The sequence below is a fragment of the Dipodomys spectabilis genome, unplaced genomic scaffold, assembly GCF_019054845.1.
Source record: "Dipodomys spectabilis isolate Male_0828 unplaced genomic scaffold, ASM1905484v1 ptg000210l, whole genome shotgun sequence".
In the NCBI taxonomy this organism is placed as follows: domain Eukaryota; kingdom Metazoa; phylum Chordata; class Mammalia; order Rodentia; family Heteromyidae; genus Dipodomys; species Dipodomys spectabilis.
In genome coordinates, this window is record NW_024870887.1 from 4977950 (window position 1) to 4990682 (window position 12733).

The following is a 12733-nucleotide window of genomic DNA, read 5'->3' on the forward strand; positions in this document are numbered from 1 at the left end:
ACTGGTGCCCGGTGACTTCACCTTTCTCGTTCTGTCCCTGGCATCTCCTTGGAGGTCCATCTTTCTACTGGGTAGCTCCAGTTTCTCCTGGCAAAGGCATAGCAATGTCAGAAGGAAGAGGAGGATTCACCATCATCATGGCAAACTGCGCCCCCTTCCCAGGATCTCCTATTTCCATCAAGTTGTGGGTGTTCATCCTGGTCTTCAAATGCCAGCATCAATTTTGACTTATTCTGAATGTGCTTGTTTTCACATTCCCTTAGATCCTTTTTTTTTTTGGTCAGTTGTGGGACTTGAACTCTGGGCCTGGGCACTGTCCCTCAGCTCTTCAGCTCAAGGCTAGTGCTCTACTACTTGAGCCACAGTGCCACTTCTGCCTTTTTCTGTTTATGTGGTGCTGAGGAATCGAACCCAATGAACCACCAGAAACTGGAAGTGGTGCTGTGTCTCAACGAGGTAGAGCACTAGCCTTGAGCAAGAGCTCAGGGACAGTGCCTAGGTGCTGAGTTCAAACCCCAGACCACCACCACCAACAACAAAAAGGAAGTTATAATGTCAATGATTATACTGAAACCCCTTATACTATTAATGGATAATAATAAAAAAAAAGTAACAATGAAGACCAGTCTTATGAATGTCCCTGTCTTCTTTTCCTGTGTGTGATCAGGACTGAGCTTTTAGCCTCAAACAGTGAGGACTTACCAAGCCCTCCTAATTCCACTGGAGGTTGGAAGAAGGGAGGAAAAGATAATTAGGGGTCTCTGAGCTCCCTGAGAGCAGGGAAGTTTACAGAACTTGAGCTCAGCGTTGTCTGAACTGTGGAACAATTCACCTTCCTATGCTGCACAGGCCTGGAGTTCACAGCAGGGGCAGAGTTTTCTTCCACAGTTCCCATGTGGAGGCTGCTGCCTGGAGAAGAGATGGCCGCCCAGCCAGGAAAGTCAGGCTGAACTCCCAGCCTCACCTGGCCCTGCAGCTGCTCAGCCACGCCTGCGTTTGTGGAAGGAGCTGCCTTTCCTGCTTTGACCTGGATACCAACCTCTTCTCCTGTGTTTCCCATCACAAGGTTGCCCCCTCCTGGAGCTACCCTGGGCTCTTTATCCCAGCATCTCCGCCTTACTGAGTTCTTTTTCCTCATTCTTTTTCAGATTGGTTCAGGAGAGTGGGCCTCAGGAGAAGACCCCTAAATCTCTGGGTATGTATTCTCCCTATGTCGCCTTGTTTTGTATCTGCGGCTTACGCAGTGGGTCTGGGTCAAGGGTGGGAATAGAGGCAGTGATTACTGGTGGTGTCTGCCACACTGGACAGGTTGATACCAGGTCTATAGCTCAAAATGGCCCATGTAAGGGTGATGGCGCTCTCCTGATTTGTGAGCTTCAGATTTGCACGTGGGCCTCATGGCTCTAGAGTGGAACCTTTTGACACACTGAGCAATGTCCCCTTGCTTGGATTTAAGAAAGTAGACTTGCTCTTACTGGATAGAGTGAGGCATTAAAGCACATCCCACAAACCCTTCAGGGTTCCACAGGGAGGAAGGAGGTGGGAGGAGGGATGACCGGCTCCTGCAGAGAGGCTGACCGCAGGAATGGCTATGGGACAGGGGAAGCAGGCCGGGCGAGGGGCCACTCTGAATCCAGGCTGTGGGTAGAGGGAGTTGGCAGCGGCTGCTGTGTTGAAGGGTGGGAGGATGACCAGCTTCCTGGCAGGTCCCTGCTAATCAGCTCAGCAAGGTATACAGCAGGTGGCGGGGTGGGGCTGCTTCCCAAAGAGGCCCCAGAGGCAAGCCTGGCAGGGCCCCTGAACGTGGGGCTTCTCCCCTGCTCCCTCGCCGGTCTGTGTGTGCAGTGATCTCGGGCAGCCTCCAGCCATGCGTGTGGTGCCCCACATTTCTTTCATGTGCTCCCCCTGAGATGGTTGGCTTGGATATTTGGGCACAGAAGCCCTGTCCCTGTGGGTGGGGCAAACTCTTTGGATGAGGCTTTCCAGGGGTCCCTTACAGCTTTAAGGGAGGGAGAGGATATGGAAAAGTCCTTAGAGGATTCTCTGTCACCCGGACACACCAGGATGTCAGCTGGGGTTGATACGGCTCAGTACCTCTAACTCATCTAACACATAGCCATGGGGCTGTGGGGCCATGGGGCTGTGGGGTTACTATAGCTGAAACTGCCCCAAATCTCAGGGCATTCCTGCAGACCTTGCCCTGGCCAGGTAGCCTCTGAGCACCTGCACCCTCTGCCCTGCCTTCTGATTTGTGTGTGTGTGTGTGTGTGTGTGTGTGTCTGTGTGTGTCTGTGTGTGTGTGTTTATGAGTCCTGGGGCTTGAACTCAGGGCCTAAGTATTGACCCTGAACTTTTATTTTGCTCCAGGTTAACACCCTACCACTTGACTCATAACTCTATTTCTGGCTTTTTGGTGGTTAATTCCTGCCCAGGCTGGCTTTGAACCATGATTCCTGAGTAGCTAAGATAACAGGCATGAGCCATCTGTGTTCCACTTTCCTTTTGCCCCTTGGCCCTGATTCTTCTCCCTGCCTCCCCCCCCCCCCAAACAGAGGAAGCCTTTGCAGAAGGTCTGGGCTAGCAGAAGCCTTGGTACCCAGGAAACTGGGCAAGAGACCAGGCTCCAGATGCCCCTTGTAGCCTCAGGCATCGCCAGATGGTGGCCTCCATCCTCCTGATTAGCAGGCTCTCCCAAGGTCATTATACTCTGAACTTTATGAGAAGGTTAAGGAACCTAGCCTGGCCTTGTCCCTAGAATATCCATTGATTGGGAAATCAATAGTAAAAGATACTATGGAGTTAATGTTTAAAAGTGAAGTTGTATTTTATCAGTCACAAAAACACCTGAAGGTCACTGTGCCTCAGCTTTCCCATGTGTGGAATAAGAGAACTAGACTAGGGCTAGTAGCTTTTCTTTCTTTTTTCTTTTTTTTCCATCAGTCATAGGACTTGAACTCTAGGCCTGGATGCTGTCCCTCAGCTCTTCAGCTCAAGGCTAGTGCTCTACTACTTGAGCCACAGCGCCACTTCTGGTTTTCTGGTGAATTGGAGCTAAGAGTCTCACGGGACTTTCCTGCCCAGTCTGGCTTTGAACAGAGATCCTCAGCTCTCAGCCTCCTGATTAGCTAGCATTACAGGCGTGAGCTACCAGTGCCCAGCTAGGGTTAGTAACTTTTCTGGTCCCTTCCAGCTTGGCTGGGGTGGTAGAAAATGGCTGGAAGGACAGTTGGAGTTTTCATCTTCCTGCCCAGCCCCTTCCTCCTTTTAGAATAAGCTATGCAATGCTTGCTTGCTGAATGAGTGAATGAATGAATGACTAGGTGGATGGATGAAGGGACTGTGATGTGATCCTTAGCAACCTTGCCAGTGCTGCTCTGTGGAGTGCTTGGCCAGTCAAGTCCTACCAGCCACAGGTCAGCTCAGGGGCAGCCCTGGGTGCTGGGCTGTCCTCAGCTCCATCTTTTCTCTTGACTCCTTAGACCCCAAACCTCTGGCCCCACCTGTGAGGGACAAGTCTTCGGTAGCCCCTGAGAAGCCCCTGGCTTCATCACAGTCTACTCCTATACTGACAGCATTCTCCTTTGGCCATGCCAAAGAAGCCCACCCCTTGTGGAAAGAAGAGGACCAGAAGGAGATCAGCTCCAAGGTATCTGGGAAGAGAAAGACAAGGAGGAGGAACAGGAGGAGGAACAGGAGGAGGAGGAGGAGGGAGAGGAGGAGGGAAAATAAATGAACAAAGCATGTTCCCAAATGTGAGGGGCCAGCTGGTGGGGAACTGGGGCAGAGCCAGGAAGAGCTTAAGCAGCTGCCCTGAGCATTCAGGCTGGAGAGGAAGGGAAGCAGGGATAGGATTGGAGTGGAGTGGGGACTGGGTGCAGAGAAGAGTCCAGAAGATTGCTGAGGAGTGGTGTTGGGAGGTGGAAGGACAGAAGAAAGTTGCGCGTGGGTGAGAGGGAAGCAGGATGCTGGGGAGAGGCCAGAGGGCTTAGGTGAACCATGCTGTGTAATCTGAACTGACCCCCAAGATAGCAACGGAGAGGCAGCTGACTCTGAGGCCAATGGCCAAAACTGTGCTTGACAGGCTGATAAATACCTTGCACTTCTAAGATGACCTTGGGGGGTGGCTTCTCTTCACCACGTAGGATGCATTTAGTAAAACTTGGTGAGTCACTGTCCCAGGTGCATGCTGTGTTAGAAAAGGAGATTCTGGGTTAAGGTAAGGACCAGCATTACTCTAGAGCAGGCAGTGAGGGATGAATAATTATAAGAGCCCCATGTACCAAAATGGGCTTTGTGCTCCAGCCCACCCCAACACCCACTCCGTTATCATCCTACAGACCTTGATATTGCAGATCACTCCCCAAGCCCACACGATCCCAATTCTAAGATTCTGTTCAGTCACTGCCATCTCCTATTTCTTTGGCTCCATCCACCCACTGCTCTGACTTCATCATGTTTACTGTCTTGCAGCGAACTGGATCATCCCTCCATTTGCTTTCTGTTACCTTTTTCATCTTGGCATGACAAACCCTTCCCATTTGTTCCCGAGAGTGGTGTAGTCTGGCATTAGTTCCTACTACCCCACTGAGATCACCAATGACTTCATGTCCCAAATGTTGTCCTCTCCCACTTTGTCCCAGGAGCTGCTTTTGACACATCTGGCACATGCCCCTCTTGAATTCTCCATGCAGGGATGGAGCCCAAGGGCAGCTCTTTCTTGGTGCTCTTCCTCCATGAACGGCAGCTTCTTCCTTCCTGTCAGGGCTCCTCTTCCTCCTCCTTCCCTTCAGATACCAAGTTCCCCAGGGGCTGGTCCTCTGGCTTAATCAGCCCCTAGGATGCCCTCCGGTCAGTGTTGTCAGTACAGTCTCTAGGCTGAGGACTACCAACCTTCTCCTGACCTCCACACTCACCTCTTTCCTGCTAGTCATCATCTTCACTTAGACATCTAATTCTATTTCAAAGCTAACATGACCAAGACTCAATTCCTGGATCCTTACCTCACCTAACCTTTTTCTCCAGGATCCCCACACAGTGAATGGTACCCCAAAGGCAGCCTTGGCCTTCTAGCCAATCAGGCCCCAAATCCTGAGCTTGTGCTTGGTATCCTACATCTTCTGTCTCAGCAAGAAACCAACTCTACTTTTGAAATATGCCCCCACCCCACCTGTCCCACCATCCTGGACCAACTTTCCTCCCTTGCTCTTGCTCCTGTATCCTGTGGTCTCCTAAGAGTTCTCTCTGCTCCCACCTGTTCTAGACTCTTCCATGAAGCAGCCAGAATAATCCTTAAATAGTGTTCTATGTCCCTCACCTCTGGAAGCTGGGTGAAGAGCATATATTGATCCTATTCTTACAACTTCTTATGAGCCTCAAACTACCTCAAAATAGGTTACTTAAAAAAAAAAATCAACCGACCTTTGGAGAAGCCAGGATCCCCAAACTGAAGTCAAATTGTGTTGCTCCTCAGGCTCAAAACCCAGCATGGCCTCCAATGTCCTTTTATAGAGACCTAGTGTGGTACGGAGTTTGCCACCTCCTGACCTTATGTCCTATCCCTGCTTTGACTCAGAGTGCTGAAATCTAGATCTACACTTAAAATTCACCCTAAAAACAGTCTCTCTAGGCGACCTCCCTCTTCTCCTCCTTCTCTTCATCTTCCTCTCCTGTTTTTCCTCTTTCTCCTCCTCCCTTTGCCTTTTTATCTCACCTTCTTCTTTTTCTCTCTCTCCTTTTTCTTTTCCTCCTCTTTTTCTTCTACCTCCTCCTACTCTTTCTCCTTCTTCTTCTGTTTCCCCTGTTTTCTTCTTGTGTGGTACTAGGCAGTGAACCCATCCAGGGCCTTATACATAGTAGCCAAATGTCCCACCATTTAGGACATACCTCAGCTCTTTTGTATTTGTTTTTAATTTTCATTTTGTTAGAATCTCATTAACTTTTTCCAGGCTGGCCTTGAACTTGAGATATTCCTGCCCCTGCTTCTCTGAGTAGCTGGGATTACAAGTGTGTACAAGACAACCAGTTCTCTGGGTCTTCCTATGTAAAGCAAAAACCCTGTGACAATTTTTTTTCTAGCACATGGTTCTGTCATTAGAGATTTGTGTGTTTATTGTTTGTGCCCCAGTTCAGAAAGCTCTCGAGTACAGGACTTACTCGCTTTTTTTGATCTTCCAGAGTGTGCTTGGTATCTAGGAGGCACTCACATATTTGACTACTAAGGCTAATGGAGTCTGCCTTTTCCTGTACCAGGTCCAAGTCACCATCTCCAAGTCAGCCCAGGAGAAGATGCGGCTGAAGCAGCTGAAGGAGATGGAATCATTCCGGAGGGCAAAGGGGCCAGAGAGGGAGAGAGAACTGGCTTCCCAGGGCCTGGGTCCACGGAGAACCTTGGTGAAGGAAGGTACTGTGGTGTGTGTGTGTGTGTGTGTGTGTGTGTGTGTGTGTGTGTGTGTGTGTGTGTGTGGTAGAGGACTCCTGCTGGCTAGGGAAACATTTGTCTCGCTCCTGGGCTTCCCTTAGCTTCTCCACTCCCCACCTGAGAGTGGACAGGGAGTAAGGTCCACTGTCTTGGTGGTCGGTCCATTTCCAAAAGAGGACATTGGGGACAGGAGCATATAGGATCAGCTCAGTTCTAGGACTTTCTCTGCCTTCGCAGGCCTCCTCCCCCTCCGGGGAAGTGGGACCCAGTCTGTGCCTACTGGAATGAGCAGCCCACACAGAAACAACATTGGCGTCATCCTGAGGAAGAGAGCCAACCGGTCCTCCCTGCCCAGCATCCCTGTCAGCAAGCAGGAGCCCAGCTTTGCCCGTCATGCTTCAGGTGGGTGCAGCCTTGAGATGCTCTAGGGGAATAGCAAAGTGGACCCTGGCTGTTCTACCTTGTCAGTTGCCCATGTCAGACTAGGGGCAACCTGTAAGGGATATGTGTGTGTGTGTGTGTGTGTGTGTGTGTGTGTGTGTGTGTGTGTGACCTTGCCAGGGTAAGAAGCAGTCTGGGACTCATTAATTGTCAATGGTAAGGCTGTCACACATAGAATTGTGGATGTCTGGGGAGGTCTGCCCAGCTGGTACATCAGGGCTTAGAAAAGTCATCAGTGTACCAGAAAGATGCTGACAGAGAGCATGCAAGGAAAAAGCTGTGAATATCAAGAAGAGGAAGACAGTTCTGGGAAGAACCTTGGCTTTCTATCTGTGTCTTTGTACAGTTGGGGCAGGAAAGAGTTGGCTAAGGACTGGGAGCAGGAGAGCCACAGGGAAGGTCAAAGGATCTGGAGAGACTCTGTCCCATCCTACCAGATGGCTTCTTAGTGGCCTCACTTTTTTGTATACGGGGCAAGCACTTGAACTTTCATTTGAAAATATTTTTGTTACCAAATTTATTTGGAAATAATCTGATTCAGAGTTTTAGTGTGAGGTGTGGTAGGCGATGATGGTGGCTGAAAGCATAATGTGGATGTTGTAAATAGTGATTAATCTCCCTTTTCAGTCCTTCCTATCTCTTTGACTGTCTCAAGTAGAATGTCTTAATTCAAGACAAGTTGATAGCACTTCCTCCCCGCCCCTTCCCCCCAGTTTTTAAAAATGGGGAGATCCTCCTTCAGGCTAATGATGTCAAAAGCTGTTTGTATTTTTTGGGGGGTGGGTCAATCATGGAGCTTGAACTTGGCCTGGGCACTGTCACTGAGTTCTTTTGCTCAAGGCTAGCCCTCTACCACTTTGAGCCACAGCTCCACTTCCAGTTCTCTGGTGGTTATTTAGAAATAAGAATTTCATAGGGATTTTTTTTTCCACCCTGGGCTGGCTTCGAACCATGAGTCTCAAATCTCAGCCTCCTCAGCAGCTAGGATTATAGGTGTGAGCTACTGGTGCCCAGCTTGTCTGTAATTTTATAGCTATCGTTCTCCTTTGGTGATAAATATTTTACTCCATGATAAATAATACTAATGTATTGGTTACATTTTTTCTCATTTCTGTGACCTGACTTAATGGAGGGAAGATTTGTTTGGCTCATTGCTTTACCTCCTTAAGTCTTTGCTACCTCTCAAAATAGTCCCAACCATCCTCGGACTAGGAATTCAACACAGAAGCCTGGGGGGCACATTTTATATTTGAACTGTAACAATAATGTATCTTATACCTATTATGGTAGAGATATAAACTTGCCCTTAAAATAAATTCATTTGAAAAGTAAATAAGTGAGTAAACATACAGATAATCAAGAGATGTGCCAAAAGGATCATGAAAGTGGTACTGGGAAATATTGATTTATCTAACCCAACCACTCCTTAGAGACAGTGGCACAGAGCGAGATTCAGAGATCCAATCAGCCAGTGTCATTTGAGGTGATAGTGGACTCAAGACTAAGACCTTGGCTAATGGATTTTGATCTAATATGGTCTGTTTCTATTTCACACGATTTCAACTATGTATTTGTAAGTGGATAGGCAGAAGTATGATTTTAAATAGGTTAGGCTGTTGAATTAAGGAAAAGCTAACTTTGCTTTTGCAACTTCCCTGGAAGCTGAATTTGGATTCTCCTCATCTTCCTCTTCCTCTCTCCTGACAACCAAAGCTTAAGTTGCTTATAATTTGTACTGGCAGTTACTTTTGGCCTGGCTAGACATGATGGAATTTCAAAATAAAGTTGGTGGTCCCTCTGATTTTCTAACACATACTATGAGATTCTAGACTCTTCCCTCTTTTTTTGAATCCAGGGACATTTGGGTGAGATTGGCTGTATCTACTTAGTTCCTTCAGTTTTGTGTGTACAAAGATTGGGGATTCCTGGAGCCAAAGTCATTTGTGTGGACACGGTTTGAAAAGCTGCCAGGGTCAAGGGTAGGCAAAGGCAAATACAACCCTGTGGGACCAGCGGCTGGAGTGGCCCTGCAGTTGCTTTTTGTGTATTTATTGTAAAATCTGAGTGGATGCTAAGCACCACTGATGATATAGAAGGAGGATGATATAGAAGCAGAGCAAGTGTCAGGAAGCTAGATTGGCCCTTTGGTTCCCCTGGATGGACCAGTGCCTCTGGAGAGCCTCGTGGACCATGTGGATTTCATACTGTCTGTGAAGGCCAAGAGATTGGGTCACCTACCAGGTGACCTGAGGACTGATCAAGAGACAATTTATATACCAATGGTAGTGCTGAGAATTCAGGAAGGGGGTCTAAGTGTCTTGATTTTAAATACAGGGCTACCTCTCTACTCAGATGTACCTGGGGTCTTCTGCGTGTACTATAGTCAAAAATCACCCCAGAGGAGAACTAAAGTGAGACATGGTAGGGAGAGTCCAGGATTGGAGGAGTTCTTGGGTGATGGAGGAGCTGAGGGGCGATGGGTGGTTCGCTCCCCCTCCCCCCAGCCTCCCAGCCTCTCTGAAATTCCCCCAGTTTTTCTAGGGCCTTATGGTGGTTCTGGCATCTCTCCATAAGGGAGGAGAGACTAGAAAAACATACCCTGGTTGTAGACCACTTCTTTGCCTCCTGTCAGTTCCTGCATGTGTGGCCACACCTTGATTGTTACTAATACTGTTTCAAGTGCTGTTTTTGCTGGTCCTGGCTTTGCTCCAGCCATCTGAAGCAGAGCACTTTCCTGCTCAGACAACCTCACATGAGCATGGATGGTGGAAAGGAAGGAGCAGACACTCTTACCTGGGTGGGAGCAAACTGTCATTCATGGAGGACTTACTGGGCTTCACCCTGACCACAGGCAGGGCAGGACCAGAGGCAAGTCCTGGGTTTAGTAGGCTTGATCAGGTGACATCAAATTAGCGTGTTTATAATATTACAATGTTGGCAATGGCAGGAGCAGAGAAAGTCAACAAAAGGCAGAATAAGGCTGAGACTTGGCTTCCCGGACTTCCGGGTCCCTTCTCCCTGCACAGTGGGCTATGCTGTGGTCAGGCCTGGCACTGGGAGGGTGAGAAAGAGCCATCGATGGGCATACTTGCCTGTCTTCTTTGTGAAGCTTGTTTCTTTACCCGTGCATGCAGCTAACTCCTTACCTGCGGTGCTCACCTTGGGGTCTCCCGAATGGGACGAAGAGGAAGAGGAGATGGACCTGAGAGCTTTTAGGGAGTTGAGGCCCTTCTCGAACCCAGAGCTTGGATTAATGGATGCTCTGCAGTGCCTCAACAGCAGTGACTGGTGAGGAAACATCTCCCTTGTGCGCCCTGGGGTCTGGGGGAGGGGGACTGAGGAGGGGAGGGGAGACCGGGTGGGGGAGAGGGGACCAGAGGGAGGAGGTTCATTCCTGGGCTCTGGTGCAATGGAAGGAGGTGTGTGTGCGTGTGTGTGTGTATGTGTGTGTGTGTGTGTGTGTGTGTGTACATGTGCACAGATACATGCATGTATATTTATATATACATACAAATACATATATAAATAAATACACACATATATAGATACATACACACATATAATATCTATATCTGTCTGTTTGTCTGTTTGTCTGTCTGTCTATCTATCTATCTATCTTCTGATGTGTGGCCTGAGTCCTTGTCCTATGGTCTGCCGGAGCCAGGCAAGGCTAGGAGGAATTTGATTTGAGAACATGGGCACCAAGAAAGGTCCTAACCCTTTCTGACTAAACTCTATGGTATCTGCCCTTTGGCTGGTGGCACACATGATCTTAGTCATGGGTGAAGCGAGGGATCTGCCCCATCTTCAGTCTGCACTCCAAGCATCCTGGCTCAGAGGTGTCTGCCCCATACCGATCATGGCCCAGGCATTGGAGCCCAGGGCCAGCTGAGCGCCCTGCAGACCAGCTCATCCTCAGCAGTGAGGATTCTCACAATCCTCTGAGCCGGCTGAATCCCATCTGCCTGTGGTTGCTGTTGTTGTTGGTGGGGTGTTGCATGCAGGGGCCCCTGGTCTGCAGAGGGGGGAGGGCTCTTCCCTCCTCACTTGCCTGTGACAGAAGTGGCCTTGCTTCTCAGGCAGATGAAGGAGAAGGGCCTGGTGAGCATCCAGCGCCTGGCAGCCTGCCATTCGGAGGTCCTTCTCACCGGGAGGCTGCACGATGTGTCCTTGGCTGTGGCAGGGGAGGTGAGCCTTCTGCATGGCGGCTTGTGCACCATCCCCACACCCCCTTTCCCTGGGCAGCTGCTCAAGGTCGTGGAGGGCCCCCATCTCTGGGACACAGTGAACATTTGGAATCCTGGGCTTCCATTTGTCACAGCTTGCATTGTCCCCTGTACCTAATGGAGAAATGGGATGCTCTGCACTGGATTCCCAACTCCAGGCCATTGTAGCACTGTCTCTCATGGCGCTGGGGCTCAGCCTGGGCTGGTCCCTGAGGGGGCAGTTGAGGGACGCTTGATACAAGAGTGGGAAGTGCCCTGTCCTCAGGAATGGAAGCTCTGGCGGGCCGGTGGGGTAGCCACACAGAGGATGTCATATTGGCTGCGCTGTGGCTCTGCGCCTTCCTGTGTTGCTGCTCTTCTCCATGCAAAATGAATTCACATGCCGCCTTGCAGTGTCTTTCTCTCTCTTTTTCTTTTTCTCTCCCTCCTTCCCTCCTTTCCTTCCTCCCTCCCTCCCATCCTCTCTCCCTCCTTCTCATCTTCCTTCCTTCCTTCCTTCCTTCCTTTCCTTCCCTTCCCTTCCTTTCCCTTTCTCCTCTCCTCCTCCCCCTTCCTTCTCCCCTTCTCCCCTCCCCTTTCCTTCTCCTTCCTTCCTTCCTTCCTTCCTTCCTTCCTTCCTCCCTCCCTCCCTCCCTCCCTCCCTTCTTCCTTCCTTCCTTCCTTTTTTCCTTCCTGTGTGTGAGTACTAGGCCTTGAACTCAGGGCCTGGGTGCTGTCTCTAGCTTTTGTGCTCTAAAGCTTTTGGCCCTCTACAACTTGAGCTACAGCTCCACTTGTAGCTTTTTGGTGGTTAACTGGAGCTAAGAGTCTCATGGACTTTCCTGCCTAGGCTGGCTTTGAAGCATGATCCTCAGATCTCAACTTCCTGAGTATCTAGACTTATAGGTATGAGCCACTGGTGCTTGGCTCCCTGCAACAGTTTTAAAGACCAAATTGGGCCTTTTTGAAAAATGTGCTCTGCAGACTAAGTGGGTACAAGTTTTAGATGCTAATGATAACCATGGAATTAAGAGCTATGGTGATTACTAAGTAGGACTCTGCCTCTGAGCTGCTGTAGGCCTCTTCATTTCCAGCAGGGTGAGGGGTGCGGGTGGGGCAGGGCTGAGTGAGGAGCTGGTGCCAGGGCTGGGTTGTTCTCAGTCTTTGTGTTTCGTAGCCTTGTCCAGTAGTCCTAGGGGGCCCTTCTCCTCCCCCCCCCCCCCCCCAGGTCACAAACCTCCGCTCCAAGGTGTCCCGCCTGGCCATCAGTACCCTAGGAGACCTTTTTCGGGCTTTGAAAAAGAACATGGACCAGGAAGCTGAGGAGGTGACCCGCTGCCTGCTGCAGAAGATGGGGAACACCAGCGAGTTCATCCAGCGGGCGGCCAGCCGGGCCCTGGGTGCCATGGTGGAGAATGTGACTCCAGCCCGAGCCTTGGTGGCCCTCACGTCTGCGGGCGTCTAGTAGGTGGCTGCCTATTGTCTAGGGGGTGAGGCTGGTCCAAAATGGGGAGGCAGGAAGAGAGGCTCTACATTGGGGAAGGAGGGAAGGATAGGAATAAGCAACAGGGTGGACAGGAGGTAGAAAGTGAGCTGCAGAGGGTCCCTTGGGATGGTGGGGGTGGGTCAGAGTATAGTGGGGTCACACACCTCAGCCAGTGCCTCATCC

The 12733-nt window shown here is 50.0% G+C and overlaps 1 protein-coding gene across 3 annotated transcripts in view; it reads left to right on the top strand.

The window, feature by feature from the left end:
* The window catches only part of Togaram2 (TOG array regulator of axonemal microtubules 2), a 45175-nt gene that overhangs the window by 7270 nt on the left and 25172 nt on the right, over window positions 1-12733 (top strand). Inside the window, exons 6-12 of one of the 3 annotated variants that reach the window (XM_042696772.1) lie at window positions 1149-1195; window positions 3480-3646; window positions 6250-6400; window positions 6656-6820; window positions 9994-10147; window positions 10939-11047; window positions 12293-12528. In XM_042696772.1, the coding sequence (XP_042552706.1) occupies window positions 1149-1195; window positions 3480-3646; window positions 6250-6400; window positions 6656-6820; window positions 9994-10147; window positions 10939-11047; window positions 12293-12528 (1029 nt within the window). The remainder of the gene's footprint in view (window positions 1-1148; window positions 1196-3479; window positions 3647-6249; window positions 6401-6655; window positions 6821-9993; window positions 10148-10938; window positions 11048-12292; window positions 12529-12733) is intronic. The other 2 variants (XM_042696773.1, XM_042696774.1) reach the window with 2 other exon arrangements.